Here is a 23,044-nt window from a genome sequence, read left to right on the forward strand (position 1 = left end):
TGCTTATTAACCTGAGATGCTTGATCGTGTTTGGCACTAGCTGACAACAGTAGTACAGTAGCAGTCATTTCTCCACTGTTTTGTGCCATACCAATACAAACAAAAGAAATAAATATGAGAATGCCTAAACATTTGTAATAGCAATAATTTTCTGTGCAAAGTAGTGCATTATCTGATAGAAATACAGGGGTGCCAATATTTTTGTCCATGACTGTATTTTTGCCATGGACTGTTCTTCACACACATCTTCAGTTCTGCAGGGCATGACTACAGTTTTTGAAACACTTCAGCATATATTAGCTGATCTTTACCCAGACCCAGGGGCGGACTGACAACTCATGGGGCCCCCGGGCAAAAGGGGATCATGGGGCCCCTGTGTCCTTGCCCACACCCAAAAAATCCTATGAAAAAGCCAATGAAAGATACCAGGGGCATCTCATGGGGCCCCCTACTGACCCCGGACCCTTGGGCAGTGCCCGAATGGTCAGTTCGCCCCTGCCCAGGCCTGATAATTTTGGAAGGCTGTGAACAAATTTTAGATCTGTCTGCTTTGCGGAAATTTTCCAAGTGACTTCTGGTCCCTCTGATGTGTTAACTTGTGAAAACAAATTTTGGAAGAGAACACAAAACCTGCCCACAGCTGAGAGTGTTGGTGTACCTAAAGATTTGAGAAGGGTCAATGGCAGCTTGAGCTAGATTCAGGCCAGTTGGGGTCTGCCTCTTGCTTCCAGTGACAATTCCAGAATAACTGTCACATTTATAAAAGATCTTTGATTTTCATTGTTTTTCATGAAATAAGAAGTCCACTATGTCCTGTCATCTGCTGGCAAATCAGGCTGGAACATTTCTGTTTTCCAAGTCTGCCTGCTTCCTCTCTATTCTGTACTCTGTACTTCTCTCTGTATTCTCACGTTATTATCTTTTAACCTTCCATTCACATTCTTCATGTTTTTTCTTTTATCCAGTTGCTTTTATCAGTTCAGCTCAATTACACTAGTTTTAGATTACAAGATCAATAGTCAGCCTATGGGACTTTGAGAATGGGACAGGTAACCTGAAAATAATGTGTTTCCCGGTTCAATAAAAACACAATCATTTGATACTGTTAGAATAAAGTGTCAGCTTTTCACAGGATTTTTTGAAGCTTTAGTTGGAGATTTTGGTCAGATGGCACGGTGGATAGAAGATGTACTTAAACATAGTACAGGGGCAAGAGGCAGACATGATTTACAGTTGTTCTAATCGAAATTCATAAAGGCAAGGACATTTCCTATGTGAAATGGCTTACACAAGTCACCTTTACTCTATATCAACAAAGACTGTCAATAACACCTAACTTTACTGTATGTATCCATGTCACTCAGGTGATGGCTAATCATATAGAAGACACACAACCCTTTAACATTCTTAAATTCTCCAATATTAATGGGTCTTAAAGGAACCCTTTTAATGAGAGGAATGCAGAAACTGCCATTGCTGACCTTTCCTTCTGGAAATGGTAGCTGCCAAACACCAAACCCAGATACTCCTGCGCTTAGGGATTATTATATATTATTTATATAGCGCCAAAAGGTTTGCTCAGCGCTGTACATTATAGTGGGGGACAGTACATGAGACAGTACAGTAACAAGACAAAACACGAGGGGTTCGAGGGCCCTGCTCTTTCGAGCTTACAATCTAGGAGGGAGGGGATAGTGGTACAGGAGGAAGTGGCTGTGGGGGATGGAGTAGTAGGAGTGTAGATCAGCAATTAGGTGAGGGTGGGGTAGGCTTCCCTGAAGAGATGGGTTTTCAGGGTGCACCTGAAGGCGAGGAGGGAAGGTGACAGTCTGATGGATTGGGGTAGAGAGTTCCAGAGGATGGGAGAAGTACAGATTATGACATCCCGAATGTCCTGGAATATGCACGCCTTGCTGTCCTCAAAAGACCGGGGGAGTCCAAATGTACTGAATAAAGCAAAAAACAAACAGAGGGCGCACTGGCCTAGTGCATTACCTTAAAAAATGTATTTAATAAAAGTCGGTATTGTACCCACAAAATGGCAATACACTCAAAGGCACATCATAAAGGAACAGCTCTGTCCGATCTGCACTGCGTGTCTGTCCACAATGGAAACTGTGGAGATCCAACTGGCTAATGCGTTTTGAGGACTTGCCTCTTCCTCAGAGCCAACCCCTCCTCTTGACACAGGGGAAACAGCTGAGGACCAGTCAGCACTTGGCCCTCCATGATACAGTATTGGAAAGTTATCCTAGCTGGTGACAACAGTAGCTATCCTGAAAAGCTAAACTAAGCCTGTTGAAACAGTGCTGGAGTTGCTAAAGATCTCCCCACTGGAGTTCCAGACAGCAGTGAAGACTCAGGCTGGGTGAACTACTACCCCTTCTACCCATAAACAGAAATTCCTATTAATTTGTGTGGCTATTTTAAGCAGTCATGCAGCAGATGTGCGTTTAAACTTGTATTGATAGGCAGAAGGAGAACTTTATTTTTTTCATCATGATATTTATTGTATTTGGTTAACTGTTGAACAGATAGAAGCTGCTCTTCTACTGGAGTCTCTTGCCAACTGTCTTGTAGACAATTCCTTTGTAGGTCAAAATCTGAAAGAAACAAACATATATAGTTGCAAAAAAAAGTATGTGAACCCCTTGGGATTACATGGAGTTTTGCATGAATTGGGCATAAAATGTGCTCTGAATGTCATCAAAGTCACAACAATAGAAGAACACAGTCTGCTGAACATAATACTACACAAACATTAGATGTTCCCATGGTTTAATTGCACATAACATGTAAACATTCACAGTGCAGGGAGAAAAAGTATGTGAACCTTTGGACTTAACTGGTTGACCCTCCTTTGACAGCAATAACCTCAACCAAACGTTTCCTGTAGTTGCAGATCAGACCTGCACAACGATCTGGAGTAATTTTGGACCACTCCTCTTCACAAAACTGTTTCAGTGTAGTAATATTCTTGGGTTGTCTGGTGTGAATCGCTCTCTTAAGGTCATGCCACAGCATTTCAATCGGGTTGAGGTCAGGACTCTGACTGGGCCACTCCAGAAGGCGTATTCTGTGCTGTTGCAGCCATTGTTTTGTTGAATTACTTGTATGCTTTGGGTCATTGTCCTGTTGCATCACCCATCCTCTGCGGAGCTTCAGTTGGCGGACAGATGGTCGTACGTTTTCCTGCAAAATGTCTTCATAAACTCTGGAATTCATTTTCCCATCAATGACAACAATCCATCCAGGCCCTGAGGCAGCAAAGCAGCCCCAAACCATGATGCTGCCTCCGCCATGTTTTACAGTGGGGATGAGGTTTTGATGTTGGTGTGCTGTGCCTTTTTTTCTCCACACATAGTGTTGTGTGTTCTTCCCAAACAACTCAATCTTGGTTTCATCTGTCCACAGTATGTTTTGCCAGTAGTGCTGTGGAACATCCAGGTGCTCTTTTGCAAACTTCAAACGTGCTGCAATATTCTTTTTGGACAGCAATGGCTTCCTCCGTGGTGTCCTCCCATGTACTCCATTCTTGTTTAATGTTTTCCTTATTGTAGATGTGTCAACAAAAATGTTAGCATGTGCCAGAGATTTCTGTAGGTCTTTAGCTGACACTCTGGGATTCTTCTTTACCTCATGCAGCATTCTGCGCTGTGCTCTTGCAGTCATTTTTACAGGACAACCACGCCTAGGGAGAGTAGCAACAGTGCTAAACTTTCTCCATTTGTAGACAGTCTGTCTTACCGTGGACACATGAACATCAAGGCTTCTGGAGATACTTTTGTAACCCTTTCCAGCTTCATGCAAGTCAACAATTCTTGATCGTAGGTCTTCGGAGAGCTCTTTTCTGCGAGGCATGGTTCACATCAGACAGTGCTTTTTGAAACCAGTAAACCCAAAACAGGTGTGTGTTTTTTAAGGGCAGGACAGCTGTCAGCAACACATCCAATATCATCACACTGATTGGAGTCAAGGTTGGCTCACTCCTGGCTCCAATTAGCTCTGGGAGAAGTCATTAAGCTAGGATCTCACATACTTTTTCCTCCCTGCACTGTGAATGTTTACATGTTATGTGCAATTAAACCATGGCGACATCTAATGTTTGTGTAGTATTATGTTCAGCAGACTGTGTTCTTCTATTGTTATGACTTAGATGACGTTCAGAGCACATTTTATGCCCAATTCATGCAAAACTCCACATAATCCCAAGGGGTTCACATACTTTTTCTTGCAACTGTACATGTGTACATTATTTGTTCACAACCATGGTTTTACAATGTATATTCTGAATAAACCAGGATGTCATGAGGCCTAGCAAAAATGTTCTCCGTGGGGAACTACATAAAGCAAAACCTTAGTAAAAGTGTAAGCAGGTGCACTTAGCTAGTCTGCCATTCAGTGGCTCTGTTCCAGAATAGTGTCTGGTTACAGAGAATAGTGTCATCAGGTGCTAGGCCCCTTTTAGCTAGAACCCTCCTGTAGTGATGTATTGGATGAGTCAGTGCCCACATATAAGCCTGGTTGGGAGCAGCCCTAGTGCAGTTGGGGTATTGGAGCCAGAGACCCCACCTTTAGTCAGATGTAGTCAGCAAGTGGAGGCTCTGGACATGGCTGGAGGACAGGGAAATGTAGACCTGCACCCAGAAGAGCTGGCTTTAGTAATCCTGACTCTTATAGGGAGGCTAGAGCAGGCTGCAAAAGGCCTTTTAGGCCAGGCCAAGTGTTCCTTGGAGAGGCTATTCCCTTGGAAGACCTGGTAGAAGATGTGCCCAAGCCAGAGTTGAGTGCAGTGGTCCAGTCTCAGGAAGGCTACCTGTAAGGAGCAGTGAGCTGGATACCGACAGCCTAACGCAAACCAGAACAAGAGTACTGATGACCTCGGGAGGAAAAGGACTAAGTAGGGAAGATGGCATACTAAAGTGTACTGTTTCCTCATGTGACTGCTGCGGTTCGTCCACTCTATGTGATTGACAAAATGCTGTCAAGTGACCCTGGACAGTATGTCCACATGATGTGACTGTAATGCCATCTTAAAGTAACATCAGTAAAACGCAGCAATCCTAATTTTTTGTGTGGACATTTCTTCCTTAGGATATAAAGGTCAATGGCCAGAAATGTTGTGAGAAGGCCTCTGGCACAATGGTGAAAATCTCAAGCAGGAGGGTTGTTCTGGTAGCAAGAAGAAGCTTGGCAGGGACTTGTGCCTCTTGGCACCATCCCACAGCCATTTGCAAGCCCCATTACAAAATGGGTTACTAGGGGTCTTGCGTTTTTCTATAAATCTCAATGGTCAAACGTACACTTTAGCTGTGGCTCCGTGGCACCCCAGCAACAAGCGTAATTTATAGCTGCTTGCACAAGACCTTCAAATAAAATTACTTAAAAGGAAAATTCTACTTTTTGTTATTTTACATTTCTCTCTCAATCTGCAGCCAGCTGATTTGTTTCAAAAGCGTGCACTAAGACACAACAATTATCATGTTTGGAACACGTACATTAATGATGCAGATGACGGTATTCATGTGTGCAATATATACATATTCTTGATCATCTCTCAATTCATTAGTTTGGTATTTCACTCCACTGACACTGGTTGCTACTGGCTGTTCCCCCAGTTTAAAAAATAAGGTTCGACCGTTTTCTATGCATGATCCCTAAATGTACATTTGGTGTTCAGGTAGAAGAAGCATATTATCCTTACAGAGATGAGAAGATCTCCGGAGACTTCAGTGACAGAGAGGACCTCCTTAAGCTGCGCAACCAGCTTGCCATCCACTAGATTAACGACAGCCTGGAACAGTAAAAAAATAAAAATAGTACAGGTTCATGTTTTTTTTTTTTCAATAAATTCCTTTTTTTTAAAATAACAGAATGAATATAACTGTATTTCACAAACAAATATATATATATATATATATTGTGACAGTAGGCAGGTGAAATCACCTGGTTGCATCCTGGATGGACGATATATTTGTCCGAGGTTCAGGCTTTATGGGGATTTGTACCACTAGAGGGAAGTGCTGAGTCCTTCAGCACTGAGGTAATGAGCCCAGCTGAAGGTAGTGGGCTCATTACCACCTGTATAAAACCTCCCAGAGTGCTTAGGGAGTTGCTCCACCCTGGAACCAGATCTGTGCCTGAACTGTCTGGGGAGCTGACCTGTTATCTGTGTGCTGAGAGACCAAAGCCTGTGTGGCTAACCTTCAAATACTAGCAACTAGGTATAGCAGCAGGCTGTACCTAGTGGGTAGCTAGGGAAAGCGGTTGTTGAAGTAAGTAGCCAAGTTGGCCAGGATTTATTTTGATGTTATTTTTTGGTTTACCATTTTTTGTAAATATTGTAAATAAATTGCACCTGTTTGTTTTCCCCTCCACTGTTGTTGTGCTGTGCCTGTCTTTTTGTGTTGTGCACCCATCCAGGGGGTCACACACACCCGCTGCCGAGCTAACCCTGTTACATATGGTGGAGGATGCGGGCAGTTGTGGTAACTAAAGGCCAGCATGGAGGAGATAATCAGACAGTTGGCTCTGGCAAATGCCAATCAACAACAGGCAAATGCCAATCAACAGCAGGCAAATGCAAGTTTCCAGCAGAGCATTGCAGCCCAGCAGAAAACCTTGGAACAAGCAGAGGTCCGCCATAGGGAATTGCTGGTGCAACAGGACCAGAAACACCAGCAACAAATTGAGGCTGTTTTGAAGCAGCTCCAGCAGAGGCAGCAGACTGAGGCTGGTGATGATTCTGGTAAAACACCATCATTTTTTGTGGGCCGTTTATTGCCAAAAATGACTGGAGAGGATGATCCGGAGGTGTTTCTAACCACCTTTGAAAGGACTGCTGAAAGGGAAAAGTGGCCTAAAGAACAGTGGGCTGGATTGATGGCCCCATTATTAACTGGAGAGTCGCAAAAAGCTTACTATGACCTGGAGCCGGACCAGGCCAAAAACTATGATGTGCTAAAAGCGGAAATTTTGGCCCGATTGGGTGTTACCCTCGCTGTCCGTGCTCAGCGGGTACATAATTGGACTTTTCGGCTTGGGAAACCTCCCAGGTCACAGATGTATGATCTCATTCACCTGAGCAGGAAGTGGCTGCAGCCAGAGACTTTGACCGCCCCAAAAATTGTGGAACGTGTCGTCATGGATCGGTTCCTAAGGTCTCTGCCTAATACTATTCAAAAGTGGGTCAGCCATGGAGACCCAGAAACCGCAGACAAGCTGGTGGATCTAGTGGAGAGATACTTGGCTACTGAGAACCTGACCTCCTCTTCCAGAGACTCACGGACTTTCCACCCTAAGACCAGACCATCCCCAGCGGCGGGTAAGATGACTACAAGGGGTGAGGGTGGAGAGAGTGAGAGGGTGGGAGTATTACCCAATGTCTGGCAAGAGCGGCCAGGAAGGCCAAGGCCGCAAGAAGCGGTGAAAAAAATTATTTGTTACCGCTGCCGGCAAGAGGGACATATTGCAGCTAATTGCCCAGTGGTGGATGAGCCTATGCAGTGTGACTTTCTGAGCAATAGACGTCAGTCGCTGTTTCCGACAGTGGTATGCACGGCCAGCCCGGGCACTGAGAAACATTTGTGCAAAATGACTGTTAATGGAAATAATATTGTGGGGTTGCTGGATTCAGGTAGCCTGGTAACCTTGATAAGAGAGGAGATGGTCACTACAGAGGTCTCTGGGCATAAAAAGGTGGCGGTGATTTGTGTGCATGGTGACACTAGGGAGTATCCCGTGGCTACTGTGTTTTTTGAGACCCCCAAAGGTAACCTGTCTCATCAGGTAGGATTGGTACCTCACTTACCACATGATGCCATTGTGGGGAGGGATTTTCCAAAATTCTGGGAACTCTGGGATTGTTCTGACCCCCCCACTGTCTCCCCTGCAGACCAGGAAAGTGAATCCCAGAAAGCGTCTGAGTGTGGTGAGGTCTCTCTCAAGTTCCCCTTGTCGGTACTAGCTGGGGAGACCCAAGGAACTGGGGAGGAGCCCGCCTCCTCAGATGAAAATATGCCGGTTGTGGAGTTCTCGGACTTAGAGGTGCATAGGGAAAATTTTGCCACCGAACAGCTGAAAGACCCCACGCTGATAAAAGCCCGGGAAAATGTAGTAAAAGTAGATGGCCAACTAGCGAGTCCTGATAAAACTGCTGCTTATCCATACTTCCTTGTGGAAAGGGACCTACTCTATCGAGTTGCTCAAGGGGCAGAAGAAACCATTGAGCAACTGGTGGTGCCCAGACCTTACAGGAAGTTGGTGTTGGAGTTGGCCCATGGACACATCCTTGGGGGTCATTTGGGGGCGGAGAAAACACGGGAAAGAGTACTGCAGCGGTTCTATTGGCCTGGGGTCATTAAGGAGGTAGAAAATTACTGTTCCTCTTGCCCTGTGTGTCAGAAGTCGGCCCCTATGCCCCATTTCCGTAGTCCACTGGTACCTCTTCCCATCATTGAGGTCCCCTTTGAAAGGATTGCCATGGATTTGGTAGGTCCGCTGGTGAAATCCGCTAGGGGGCATCAGTACATGTTGGTCATACTCGACTATGCCACCCGCTATCCAGAAGCAATTCCACTCCGAAATACCTCTGCCAAGACAATAGCTAAGGAGCTATTCCTCGTGTTCACCCGAGTGGGTATTTCAAAGGAACTGCTTACGGATCAGGGAACCCCCTTTATGTCCCGGGTGATGAAAGAGCTGTGCAAGCTGTTCAAGGTAAAACAGTTGCGCACCTCTGTGTACCATCCCCAAACTGACGGGTTGGTGGAAAGGTTCAACAAAACCCTGAAACAAATGCTAAGGAAGGTGGTAGATAAGGATGGAAAGGGTTGGGATTATTTAGTACCCTATTTGATGTTTGCCATCCGGGAGGTACCCCAGTCCTCCACAGGGTTTTCACCATTTGAGTTGCTCTATGGGAGACACCCAAGGGGGCTGTTAGATATCGCCAAGGAAACTTGGGAAAGTGAGAGTTCTCCCCACCGGAGTGTGATTGAGCACGTCGCCCAAATGCAAGATAGAATTGCCCAGGTCATGCCTATCGTAAAGGAACATTTGGCCCAAGCACAGTTAGCACAGCAGAGGGTGTACAATCGGGGGGCCCACACCAGGTCATTTGCTGAAGGAGATAGGGTGCTAGTGCTAATCCCTACGGTTGAAAGCAAATTCCTGGCCAAATGGCATGGCCCATACGAGGTGATTGAGAGAGTGAGTGAGGTGAATTACAGGGTCAGACAACCAGGAAGGCGGAAACCGGAGCAGATCTACCACATTAATCTGTTAAAGGCCTGGAGGGACAGGGAATCCCTAGTTGCTGAGGTTTTGTCACCAGCGCCATCTAACTGCTTGGTTCCGGAGGTTGGAATAGCAGTCACGCTGTCTACCATTCAAAAACAGGAGGCTAAAGAGTTTGTGCTCCGCAACACAGATGTTTTTTCTGAGCTGCCGGGACGAACCTCGGGGGTGGAGCATGACATTATCACCCCACCGGGGGAAAGGGTAAAACTGAAACCCTACAGAATCCCAGAGGCTCGACGGGAGGCAATATGTGGGGAAGTACAGAGAATGCTAGATTTGGGGGTAATAGAGGAGTCCCAAAGTGACTGGTCCAGCCCCATAGTGTTGGTGCCCAAACCAGATGGGAGCTGGCGATTTTGTAATGACTTTCGACAGTTGAATAAAGTTACAAAATTTGACACCTACCCCATGCCAAGGATAGACGAACTAATCGACCGACTGGGAGCAGCCCGGTACATGACAACGCTAGACTTGACAAAAGGTTATTGGCAAATTCCCCTAGCTAAGTCAGCAAAGGAGAAGACTGCATTTGTAACCCCAGAAGGGTCATTCCAGTATAAAAGAATGCCGTTCGGGTTACAGAATGCACCGGCCACCTTTCAGCGAAAAATGGATCAGATTCTTCGTCCCCATCAGAAGTATGCTGCAGCGTACCTGGACGATGTGATTATCCATAGCGCAGATTGGGCCTCACATTTGCCAAAAGTTCAGGCTGTTCTAGACTCAATACGGAAAGCTGGGTTTACGGCCAACCCAAAGAAGTGTACGATTGGACAGGAGGAGGCCAGGTACCTTGGGTACACTATCGGGAGAGGGGTAATAAAACCTCAGATAAACAAAGTGGAAGCAATACAGAATTGGCCACGCCCAAATAACAAAAAGCAGGTACGGGCTTTTTTAGGAATTGCTGGCTACTATCGGCGATTCATTCCCCATTTTGCTTCTATGGCAGTACCCCTAACCAACCTGACAAAAGGGAAGGAGGCTGTCATGGTTAAGTGGTCCTCTGAGGCGGAAGCAGCCTTCCAGTCTTTAAAAAGGGCCTTATGTAGCCAGCCAGTCCTATACTCACCAGACTTCTCAAAAGACTTTGTGGTCCAGACGGATGCATCCAATGTTGGCTTAGGAGCAGTGCTGTCCCAGGTTTGGCAGGGGGAGGAGCACCCGGTAATCTATCTCAGCCGAAAGCTAAAGTCTCATGAGGAAAATTACGCCACGATTGAGAAGGAGTGTTTAGCGGTAAAGTGGGCCCTAGATTCCCTTCGGTACTATCTGCTGGGCAGACATTTTGACCTGATTACAGATCACGCTCCCTTGAAATGGATGGCTCAAAATAAGGAGACCAATAGAAGGGTAAATAGGTGGTTTCTGGCCCTACAGGAATTTACCTTCACGGTGAAGCATCGCTCTGGAGTTCAGATGGGAAATGTGGATGCTTTATCCCGGGTACATGCCTGCCTGGCTACTGGTGTTACAACCCCAAGGTTGAAACAAGAGGGGGGGGTATGTGACAGAAGGCAGGTGAAATCACCTGGTTGCATCCTGGATGGACAATATATTTGTCCGAGGTTCAGGCTTTATGGGGATTTGTACCACTAGAGGGAAGTGCTGAGTCCTTCAGCACTGAGGTAATGAGCCCAGCTGAAGGTAGTGGGCTCATTACCACCTGTATAAAACCTCCCAGAGTGCTTAGGGAGTTGCTCCACCCTGGAACCAGATCTGTGCCTGAACTGTCTGGGGAGCTGACCTGTTATCTGTGTGCTGAGAGACCAAAGCCTGTGTGGCTAACCTTCAAATACTAGCAACTAGGTATAGCAGCAGGCTGTACCTAGTGGGTAGCTAGGGAAAGCGGTTGTTGAAGTAAGTAGCCAAGTTGGCCAGGATTTATTTTGATGTTATTTTTTGGTTTACCATTTTTTGTAAATATTGTAAATAAATTGAACCTGTTTGTTTTCCCCTCCACTGTTGTTGTGCTGTGCCTGTCTTTTTGTGTTGTGCACCAATCCAGGGGGTCACACACACCCGCTGCCGAGCTAACCCTGTTACAATATATATATATACACACAGTGGGGCGAAAAAGTATTTAGTCAGCCACCAATTGTGCAAGTTCTCCCACTTAAAAAGATGAGACAGGCCTGTAATTGGCATCATAGGTAGACCTCAACTATGAGAGACAAAATGAGAAAAAAAATCCAATCACATTGGCTGATTTGGAAAGAATTTATTTGCAAATTATGGTGGAAAATAAGTATTTGGTCACCTACAAACAAGCAAGATTTCTGGCTCTCACAGACCTGTACCTTCTTCTTTAAGAGGCTCCTCTGTCCTGCACTCATTACCTGTATCAATGGCACCTGTTTGAACTTGTTATCAGTATAAAAGACCCCTGTACACAACCTCAAACAGTCACACTCCAAACTCCACTATGGTGAAGACCAGAGAGCTGTCGCAGGACACCAGAAACAAAATTGTAGACCTGCACCAGGCTGGGAAGACTGAATCTGCAATAGGCAAGCAGCTTGGTGTGAACAAATCAACTGTGGGAGCAATAATTAGAAAATGGAAGACATACAAGACCACTGATAATCTCCCTCGATCTGGGGCTCCACGCAAGATCTCACCCTGTGGGGTCAAAATGATCACAAGAACGGTGAGCAAAAATCCCAGGACCACACGGGGGGACCTAGTGAATGACCTGTAGAGAGCTGGGACCAACGTAACAAAGGCTACCATCAGTAACACACTACGCCGCCAGGGACTCAGATCCTGCAGTGCCAGACGTGTCCCCCTGCTTAAGCCAGTACATGTCCGGGCCCGTCTGAAGTTTGCTAGAGAGCATTTGGATGATCCAGAAGAGGATTGGGAGAATGTCATATGGTCAGATGAAACCAAAATAGAATGGTTTGGTAGAAACACAACTCGTCGTGTTTGGAGGAGAGAGAATGCTGAGTTGCATCCAAAGAACACCATACCTACTGTGAAGCATGGGGGTGGCAACATCATGCTTTGGGGCTGTTTCTCCGCAAAGGGACCAGGACGACTGATCCATGTACAGGACAGAATGAATGGGGCCATGTATCGTGAGATTTTGAGTGCAAACCTCCTTCCATCAGCAAGGGCATTGAAGATGAAACACGGCTGGGTCTTCCAACATGACAATGATCCCAAACATAATGCCTGGGCAACGAAGGAGTGGCTTCGTAAGAAGCATTTCAAGGTCCTGGAGTGGCCTAGCCAGTCTCCAGATCTCAACCCCATAGAAAACCTTTGGAGGGAGTTGAAAGTCCGTGTTGCTCAGCGACAGCCCCAAAACATCACTGCTCTAGAGGAGATCTGCATGGAGGAATGGGCCAACATACCAGCAACAGTGTGTGCCAACCTTGTGAAGACTTACAGGAAACGTTTGACCTCTGTCATTGCCAACAAAGGATATATAACAAAGTATTGAGATGAACTTTTGATATTGACCAAATACTTATATTACACCATAATTTGCAAATAAATTCTTTCCAAATCAGCCAATGTGATTGTCTGGATTTGTTTTCTCATTTTGTCTCTCATAGTTGAGGTCTACCTATGATGCCAATTACAGGCCTCTCTCATCTTTTTAAGTGGGAGAACCTGCACAATTGGTGGCTGACTAAATACTTTTTTGCCCCACTGTATATATATAAACATAGGAGTATAAACCTTTCCTCTCACAAGAAAATGTGTGCAGGTGCTTAAAGCCCAACTCTATCCAAAACATCCTTTTTAAAGCATATCCAAACCCCAAAGCCAATATTTTATGGATTACAGCTTACCAGACCTTAGATGTGGTGGCTGCATTAGTTTTAATTTTTCTGGTTTACAGTAAGTATCAATTTTTTTCCCTTTGATCTAATCAGAAATGCAGTGTCCTTTTTAATTCCTGTGAGCTTAAAGCTGAACCCTGGGCACGAAAACCTTAATTAAAATAGTTATATTCCTTAATTGCCACAAATGTTTGTACATCTACTCTGCAGAAACTAATCTCAGATATTACCTTTAAAAAGTAGTACAGGCTGCCTGCAGACAACTACAGGAGGGGCCGGAGACAAGACCAGTCACCCTGCACAAGGAGAGAGAGCAGCAGTGACTGGTCTTTATTACAGGAAACTCCTGTGCAGAGGTAAGGTTTCACACTGAATGGATGAGTGTACAGATCTGGAAGAAATACACAGAGCACACCAAGATTCAAAGAAGTACGAGTCTTGTATTTAGAAAATATTTGTTTATCCAGGAGTTTAGTTTTAACCTTCCTAGTGGTAATCCCGAGTGTGACTTGGGGTTAATTTACAATACCAAAAGCAGCAACCCAGAGCCACACTCGGGATTACACTGTAGTGCTTGTCCTGTGATCCCCCGATCCTTACCTTGTCCTGCGATTCCCCCAATGTCCTCCTGCTGTGCCAGCATCCGTCTGTTAGGATTCCATTCCTGTATCAAACCATTTCACATACATTTTGTCCCGAGTGCTTTGTCCTGTGCCCTCACCTGCATTTTTACCGTTCTTTCTGTCTGGAAACTTGAGAATGTCCATGGCGTCGAAAAAGGATCCCTTTAGGTCAAAAGCGGTTTTAGACCAGCTAGAAAACAGCGATAGTAAATCAGAACCACTTGCAGAATTGAGTGATAATGATTTGTGGGGAAATTCATCATCAGACACTGAAAGTGACGACAGCGATGATTCTGCGACTGAACTCAGCGATGTGCGAACTTTGCGCTCTATTTCAAATTTCAGTGTTTTTGGTTTGATTACATTATTGAATTAAATGTATTATTATTTTTTATAATTATTTATTATAATTTTATGATTTTGTGTTTCAAACTTTATCATACCTGGGATGTTTACTAGACTCTTGTTTGGACAGATTTAAGTGAGTTATTCCTAAGAATTACAGGCCTACAATATAAAACAACAGATTTCCATGCAAAACAATGTACCGCTTTGACATTCAAAAATAATGACATCATTAGACCGTCAGGGAGGTTAAATGAAAGCAGAATATTATATTTATTGTGTAATCTACTAGTCCCATTAATCCACAATGTAATGAAGATGAACAAAGACAGACGTCTGAAGTCCAGCCTATGAGACAGCCATTGATGCCTCCAACGTACAGTGGAGAAATCAGTGTAGACAAGAAGGAACATTAGCTGCTTCTTCAGCATTCTATGTGATCTTCCCAACCTTTTACTTTGGTTTGTACAGGCTTTGCTCTGCCATCAAAAAACGTAGGTTAAATAAACTTGTTAGAGAGACCTTGTCACCATTTAAATAATAAATCTCTTAAGAATATATGTGCATTTAATGTAATGTCTGCATTTTATTTACTGGTAGAAGCTTCCTTTGTATAGACAGCCAAAAGCCCTGAGACTGCTGCTGAGTGCCACCATCTAGGATGTAATATCAGCAGACTCTCAAGTGACACTCTATAGCAGCGGTGTCAAACCGGTGGCCCTCCAGCTGTTGCCAAAAGTCCCATGAGGCATTGCAAGATTGACAGTTACAAGTGTGACTCCCAAAGGTAGAGGCATGATGGGACTTGTAGTTTTGCAACAGCTGGAGGGCCGCCAGTTTGACACCCCTGCTCTATAGTATTCCCCTTCACTCCTCACCCAGCTGCTACATAAAGGGTTATGTAGGAAAGAGAGAGGAGGGGTAGAGGAGCTGGGCCAGCACACACAGTAATTAGACATTCCCAGAAGAGGAGAGATCTTAGCAGGAGTAGTCAAAGTTGCTAACCAATTCAAAGGCACATTGCAAGTGAATAAAAGTAGTTTATGGAACAGAAAACAAACTCTGTATACAAGCATTAAAAATACTCGATTGTTCTGTTGTTTTGTTCCATGTCCATTGGGTAACTTTATCTCCATAATAGAGATGATATATTCCATCTGATAGGTTTATGATCAAACTACGGTGTCTTCTTTATGCCGTCACTTCATCTAAAACGGTATGGTATGTGATCTTGTCTGGTGTTATTAACCATTTGGATGTAAGGTAAACAATTGTAATGGTCTCCAGTCATACTGCTGTGCGCAGTACATTCCCCTCCAATAGGCATTAATTACAACTCAGCACACATTTTATATATATCTCATTAAAGGTTATATTTTAGATTCATCAATTGGCCAGATGGAGCGTAAGGATACGCATCTCATTCCACATTGTCAAGCTTTAGGCCACGTTCACACCATACATGCAGAAAAACGGATGGAAACTGATGTGCAGATTTCATTTGCAGAGACGTTTTATACATGTTGCAGGTTCCTGCTCAGAAAAAAACTGCATGTGATACCCGTGTTGTGGTGTGAACAGGGCACATAGAGAACAACTGATTTCGTTGCGCGCTTGCAGAAAAACTGACATCTCTGCACCATGGTGTGAACGAGGCTTTAAAGTCCGGGGTTTCAATCCCACAAGGACACTATAGGCATGGAGTTTTTACGTTCTTTCCTTTCTGAAACAGAAACAATATTGTGTCTCTAACAAGGTTCCAGTACACTGTGATATTATTTTGATGCTCAGTTTTATCTAAAACTACAAGTTAATATGACCATTTCATCCTCTAACAACTCCTCCTATTGGTGTTCTTACCATAACTTTCCCATGAGTCGGTGAATCCAGTTCAACCTCCTCACCGACTGTGAACTCGTTGCGTAGGACACTGGGCCCTGTGGTCACTGTCATCACAAAATGGTTTCCAGTCTGGACAATTTCAGTGATGGTCTTCAGATCTTTTCTTTTCTGGATTACGTCATCAGGAACCCCTGAAATCAGTAAAATACCTTTGTTATGTGCTTTCCAGAAACCATAAACTAGCCTGCATGGGATTTGCATCCAAACTGGTCTCAGTCACACATCTAAGCATCCACACACATATTTCAGGATTGCTTTGGGGTTGCCAGGACATTGCAACCCGCCGGTGCTGGTATTAGGCTTAGTTCACACTGGCACGGAAATCAGGCATTTAAGGGATGTTTTTAACGCTCCTCAAATGCCTATGCAAATGATTTTATTGATGGCACACAGTGCTGTTCACATTATTATAAAATTGAAGCCTCATGTTGAGTCTGGAGGAGTTTGAAGCCTTTCAAAGACTCCCATTCAAGTGTATGGTGATGCTCTGGCAGGCATTTGCGAGGCGTTTGCAGTTCAGTTGTGGCACGTTAATAACATGACAGTTTATTATAGGCATTTGTGGTGTGGTTTTAACGCTTGTAAAATGCTTATAAAACGCTTCAAAACTGTGCATAGGGAGTTTAGGGGGCATTTTTAACGCTAGTAAAACACCAGTCTAACACCCTCACTAAAGCTCTTTAACCACTTCCAGACCGGACACTTTCACCCCCTTCCTGACCAGGGCAATTTTCAGCTTTTAGCACTATCACACTTTGAATGACAATTGCGCGGTCATGCAACACTGTACCCAAATGAATTTTTTACCATTTTTTGAGACAGATAAAGCTTTATTTTGGTGGTATTTATTCACCACTGGGATTTGTATTTTTTTTGCTATGTAAATGAAATGTCCAAAAATTTTGAAAAAAAGTGTTTTTTTTATAAAATTTTGCAAATAAATAATATTTCATCATAAATCTTAGCCAAAATTTATTCCGTTATCTTTTTAGTAAAAAAAAAAAATCTAAATTAGTTTATAAGCAAAAATTATAATTTTTAAACATTTTTTTTTACATTTTTATTTTTTTATATTATTATTATTTTTTTTTTTTTTACATACTGTCACCTTAGCAGTACAGTGTCACCATGGTGACACTGTACTACTTGTGGGGGGTGATGAAGATTTTTTTTTTTTTTTTTTACACTGATTGCTTTTACACCAATATAGGATGTAAAAGCAATCATTTCTCTTTCTCTCTGTGTGCATTCCTGCACTCATTGAGAAATACAGAGTGAGCTGTGATTGGTCACAGCTTGTCACATGGTACAAGGCTTTTGTGAATAGCCTTGTACCATGTGACCTCTGTGATCATTCACAGATTTCACACATAGTAAGCAATGATGTCAGAAGTGACATCTTGCTTACTACTTTGCATGTGATCACTGATTGGCCAATCAGTGATCACATGATCGGGACCTCGTACAGAGGTCCCGTCCGACGATCGGTGTTTCACTGTGTCCGGAGGAGCGCGCACAAGCAGGGTGCGGGGAGGCCGTTTATTGACGGCCACCCGACCCTGCAGTGCCACCGTCCGGCCGTTTATATACAACGGCCGGTCGGGAAGTGGTTAATGTCTGTCTGCTGCCAATACCAATGTTGTAGGAGAGTGTAAGAGTTAGAAATGTAGTCAAGTGTGAACAAGCCCTTAAGGAGATTGTGGGTACAGGTCATACAGATGAATAGAGGCAGCTCTTGGCTTGCTATGACATACAGATAGAATAGTTATTAGGTATAACTTGGCCTTTCTGATCTCTTGTAACACTGAGGAACCCTTGAATTAACTGTGAGGTCTCAGGGAACCCCCACTAATATATACAAGTACTATATCTACAGCTCACCGCACATCTGAATGATGGTCAGTGGGAAGAAAGCTCCTTACAGTTTTGGTGAGTGTGAAGAATTCCGCCCCTTTCAGATAAAATGTGCATTTATGTCAGTGGTTACATACAGTATCTGAAAGACAGAATTGATTTGCTCATGGAACCCCTAGCAACCTCTGGAGGAACACTGAGGTTCCATAAATCCTGGTTGAGAGGCTGGTGTAGCTAGTGGTCAGTTAGCTTGGTGATTGATAACAGTCTGACTTCAACAAGACTCTTTGCCTTCATCAGTGAAAAGGACTGGTGGCTACACCAGGAAAAGGATGGGAGGATTTTTAAATTTTTTTTTAGAATGACTTTTATTTATGTACAATATTTTCTTTCTTCTTCACCATAATGAAATTATTTTAAGATGAGAACCTATTTTAGAATACAATTTGGGATATCTGAAGGTGACTGAATATGCTGTATCTAAACAAACAGGAACTTCTATGCAGCTAGCACATACAGTATGTAACACCCTCCAGGTTAGTCAGATAGTATTTGTTAGATAGAGGCTGAGTAGCAGCCAGGGAATGAGTCAGCCTGGGAGTGAGGTTACCTCAGGAAAGGCTGGGAGGCTCTAACAGGTCAGAGCTTTCTGGGGCCCTCTCACCTCTCCAGAAACCTGAGAGCTTTCTGGAGGGGGTGGAGGAGGCTTAGATCTGCATGTTTGAGGGACCCTGACAGGAGGTTGAGCATGGTGACCAGGGAAACCCTCAAATGTGCAGAGCCTGGGGGAAGGTGTGCAATGTCAGATGGAAAATGGATTTAGGAAGGCTGGAGTGTGGAGTCTGGAAGGGGGCCCCAGGGAGGGGATCTCACCTACAGGCAGGTTGCTTGAAAAAAAGAGGATCTCCACTGCCTCAACATCTCCTAGGGAGGACAGCCTGTGCAGCAGGGAAGGAGCCAGCCCAGCATAAGGTCTGAATGCAGCCACCAATCCACCAAGATAACAGGAGAGGACAGAGTGAGTACTCTTACACCCCATGAGCCGGATAAGGGGAAAGGGACGTCATGTGCAAGACCCAATTAGCTCCTCATCTGGGACTGCTTGTGCCAACTACGTGCCGACCGCAGATAGCCGAATGACGGCTGCACTGCAGCCGGCCAGTTCTGGGTGGACGTCATATGACGTCCTCCCAGAACGCGCTCTCCTGCGCGCCCCAGGCGATCTCCGTGATCGCTGTGTCCTACGGACACAGCTGATCACATGATGTGGTAAAAGGCCAATCACAGCGGCCTTTTACCACATGATCAGCCGTGTCCAATGACACGCTGATCACCGGGAAATGCAAATGCTGGTTCTCGGCTGCACTTTCCTCACGCTGTCAGATCGTGAGGAAAGTGCTGCCGAAAACCGGCAGTTGTCAGAGGGGGGATCAGCACTGATCATCAGGGTCACTGATCATCAGTGCCCAGCAGTGCCACACACAAGTTCCGCCCACCTGTGCCCAGCAGTGCGCCCACCTGTGCCCAGCAGTGCGCCCACCTGTGCCCAGCAGTGCGCCCACCTGTGCCCAGAAGTGCCACCTACCTGTGCCCACCCACCTGTGCCCAGTAGTGCCACCCACCTGTGCCCACCCACCTGTGCCCAGTAGTGCCACCCACCTGTGCCCACCAGTACCACCCACCTGTGCCCACCAGTGCCACCCATCAGTGCAGCCCAGCAGTGCTGCCAGTCAGTGCCACCAGTCAGTGCCCAGCGGTTGTGCCAGTCAGTGCGCAGCAGTGCCGCCAGTCAGTGCCCAGCAGTGATGTCAGTCAGTGCCACCTATCAGTGCTGTCTATCAGTACCCATTATCAGTGTCGCCTATCAGTGCCGCATATCAGTGCCACCTATCCGTGACACCTCATTAGTGCTGCCTATCAGTGACGCCTATCTGTGACACCTCATTAGTGCTGCCTATCAGTGCCGCCTATCAGTGCCCTTCAGTGCTGCCTATCAGTGCCCATCAGTGCTGCCTCATCAACGCACATCAGTGAAGGAGAAAAATTTTATAACAGAAACAAAGAAACTTTTTTTTTTTCAAATTTTTTTGTACTTTTTTTGCTTATAGCACAAAAAGTAAAGTGCCCAGCAGTGATTAAATACCACCAAAAGAAAGCTCTATTTGTGAGAAAAAAGTGATAAAAATTTCATATGGGTACAATCTTGCATGACCGCGCAATTGTCAAAGTGCAACAGCGCTGAAAGCTGAAAATTGGCCTGGTAAATAAAGGGGTATAAGTGCCCGGTAGGCAAGTGGCTAAATTAGCAGCTTCTGGGCCTGGACCCCCTTGTCCACGGATACCCTCAGGCAGATGGATGAAGAGGAGAATTCATCTGGGGTGTGAGGAGGTACACCAAAGAGCCATTGGTGCTCTTCCAGAAAAGACACTGTTGCTAAAAGTTCCTGTAATAAATAAATAAATCCACATTTCTGTACATAGTTGCTAAGGAGTTTGTTCTCAAGTTCTGCAGTTCCTCGGGCATCCCATATACCCCTAGACCCCATCTAAGTTTGTAGCCCCTTAATAAAATCACAAAACCAAGCTCAAGGGCTGTTCTTTGGCTCCAGTGCGCAAAGTGTGGAAAATGTGCGTTGCCTGGCCGTGTAGAGCATAGGGAGACCCAAATAAAAATCCAGCAGCCCCTAAGGGGGTAGTGCTACTCATAGAATAGCAGTATGATGTGATTTACTTGGGAACAAGAGTCTAGCCTAGACAATTTACAGTGGAGTTGAGTGAGGGCTACAAAATGAACTATTAGCAATTTGTGAAATCCGTGCCCAAAGCCCAGACCACCAGAGAAATTCTTCCTTCAAGGATCAGTAAACAAGTTACTATGCTGTCTTAATTGATTATTTTATATGTTTTTACACTAGCCGATGTTTCCTTTTGATTTACCAAAACTCTGTAACCTTTTTACCTTTGGAAATTTTTCCAGACTGGGGTGAAGATAGAAGTTGATAAAAAAAAGAGATGGAAAAAATTGTTGGCACATTGTGGCATGATGGAAAGATTGAGTGCCTGTGGACTATGGAGTCTCAGGAAATAACTAGTGATTTAATGGAGGTGGTGTATCTGTTCTGAAACATCAAGCAAGCACAGTAGAAGTATCCAGACCTTATTAAATTTGATTGATACTTAATGTACCTTTTGGAATTATAGCATCTGTTCCATTGTAGACCGTAGAACACATGCACTGAAAACTAAACCATTCTGCTCCACTAGCATTTAGCAGACTCAATAATCCAAGGGGTCATGAGATATGTTTTCAGGGGCCGCAAAGCATGGCAATCTTGCCCAGCTATTAGAAAGAACAGAACAGTTCACAAAGCGGTCTGATTTAGATATCTTATAGGCTGGAAAATATGCAACATATAGAATAGAACTATTACTCTTTTTTTTATTTAGCGGCTGTATGTTTGTATTATTTTGGGGGGGGGGGGAGTACATTTAGGGTAGTGAAGTTAATTTTATTTTCTTTCCTTTCCTTCTGAAAATGGCCCCGAATCCTTCAATGAGATATCCTCTTAGATCAATGGAGCAGGATCTGGGAGGCCGCCTCTAGATTTTCTATATGTGTGGTATATAAAGAAAACACTTATAACATTTTGAAGTTTTGGTACAAGACTCCTGAGGTTCTCCATGATCACAATCTGAGTGTTTCTCATGTCTGGTGTCGATGTGGCGTGGAAATTGGCACTCTTTTTCACATTTTCTGGCTTTGCCAACACATTGCATCTTTCTGGAGAGAGGTCCTTAGCCTCTTGCGGCTACTTCTACAGGCCCATATTCCATTTGACCCCATTTACTTTTTATTAGGCCTACCTTTTACAGGCCTCTCCAAATCTGCCAAGAAACTATCCTCTCCTGTCTCGGCCAGGAGAACCATTCCCATGCATTGGCTATTATACCTCCTACTTGGTCGGAATTGGTGAACGTCATTGCTGAGATTAGAAGAATGGAGTACCTCCCTGCTATGCATGCTAATCTTGTCCCCCTTTTTGAAGCGGTTGAGGAACCATGGGATCTTTTCATTTTCAATATGTCTACCCAGATGTCTGATATTGCTGGCTAACCCACTGTTATACACTGACATTGTATGTATATGCATATCACTCGATGTTCTTGTTTCTTTTCTCCTTTTGTTGGCTTGTGACTTATCTCACAACTCTGTGCAACTTTTTGTCTGTTGTATGTCTTCCAAAACTCAATAAAAATGAAAAAAAAAATAAATTATAAAAAAAACCCCACAACAGTCTGTATATGTAGTAAAGCATGCTTGTTATACTCACTGTGGAACCTAAGGGGTTAACCCTCTACATTGTATAAAAAAGATGCTTGATTCTGTCTTCTCTGATCCTCCCCTTCTTCTGCTGTCCCCAATCCATCTGCTGATAGAACAGAACCTTGAGGACAAGCTGCACATGTTCAGTTTGGTGTGTATTGCTAGAGAATTTTTTTTCTTTCTTGGGAGAGTGCATGTGATCAGCACAGGGTCAATCAGCACTGTAGAGACAGAGGGTCAGGGGTTATGAAGCCTCATATGAGAATCAGGAAAGAATGAAAACTCCTCCAACAAGCTTTAACCAGTGTTGTGCTGGCCACTGATAGAAGTTACGAGACTGCTATATACTGCTGATAAGAAAAGGTATTTAGCAGTTTATATTGACTAAAATAATTGCATTTCCATGTTCTGTGTACTGTGGGAGACCAGATATAGTGAATGCAGGGTCCGGGGAGACCAGATATAGTGAATGCAGGGTCCGAGGAGACCGGATATAGTGAATGCAGGATCCGGGGAGACCAGATATAGTGAATGCAGGGTCCTGGTTTAGTAACACTTTAAGATAATATATTTATAAACAATATAGGGTCTGAGATTAAAAAATCCCATTTCAGTCTTTGCAGATGACACCAAGCTGTGCAGTGGAATAACGTCCTTATAGGATGTGTCCAATTTACAAGCCGACCTCAATGCACTGTTTAATTGGGCAACTATGTGGCAAATGAGGTTTAATGTTGATAAATGTAAGGTTCTGCACTTGGGGGCTAAGAATATACATGCATCATACATACTAGGGGGGTACAACTGGGGGAATCAATGGTGGAGAAGGATCTGGGGGTTCTGGTAGATCACAAGATTAATAATGGCATGCAATGCCAAGCTGCGGTTTCTAAAGCGAGCAA

General features: G+C 44.4%; 1 protein-coding gene across 1 annotated transcript; it reads right to left on the reverse strand.

The window, feature by feature from the left end:
- Positions 1-2,522: 2,522 nt before the first annotated feature.
- LOC149450182 (fatty acid-binding protein, liver-like) lies at positions 2,523-21,746 on the reverse strand. The gene is made up of 4 exons (XM_089692256.1): positions 21,683-21,746; positions 15,923-16,095; positions 5,705-5,794; positions 2,523-2,603 (listed from the first exon to the last, which is right to left on the reverse strand). The coding sequence occupies exons 1-4, from the start codon at positions 21,744-21,746 to the stop codon at positions 2,550-2,552; spliced, it is 381 nt and encodes a 126-aa protein (XP_089548382.1). The 3' UTR covers positions 2,523-2,549.
- Between the last annotated feature and the right edge of the window lie 1,298 nt (positions 21,747-23,044).

Source organism: Staurois parvus, unplaced genomic scaffold, assembly GCF_062004578.1.
Source record: "Staurois parvus isolate SC_StPar_1 unplaced genomic scaffold, SC_StPar_1.0 ptg000581l, whole genome shotgun sequence".
NCBI lineage: Eukaryota > Metazoa > Chordata > Amphibia > Anura > Ranidae > Staurois > Staurois parvus.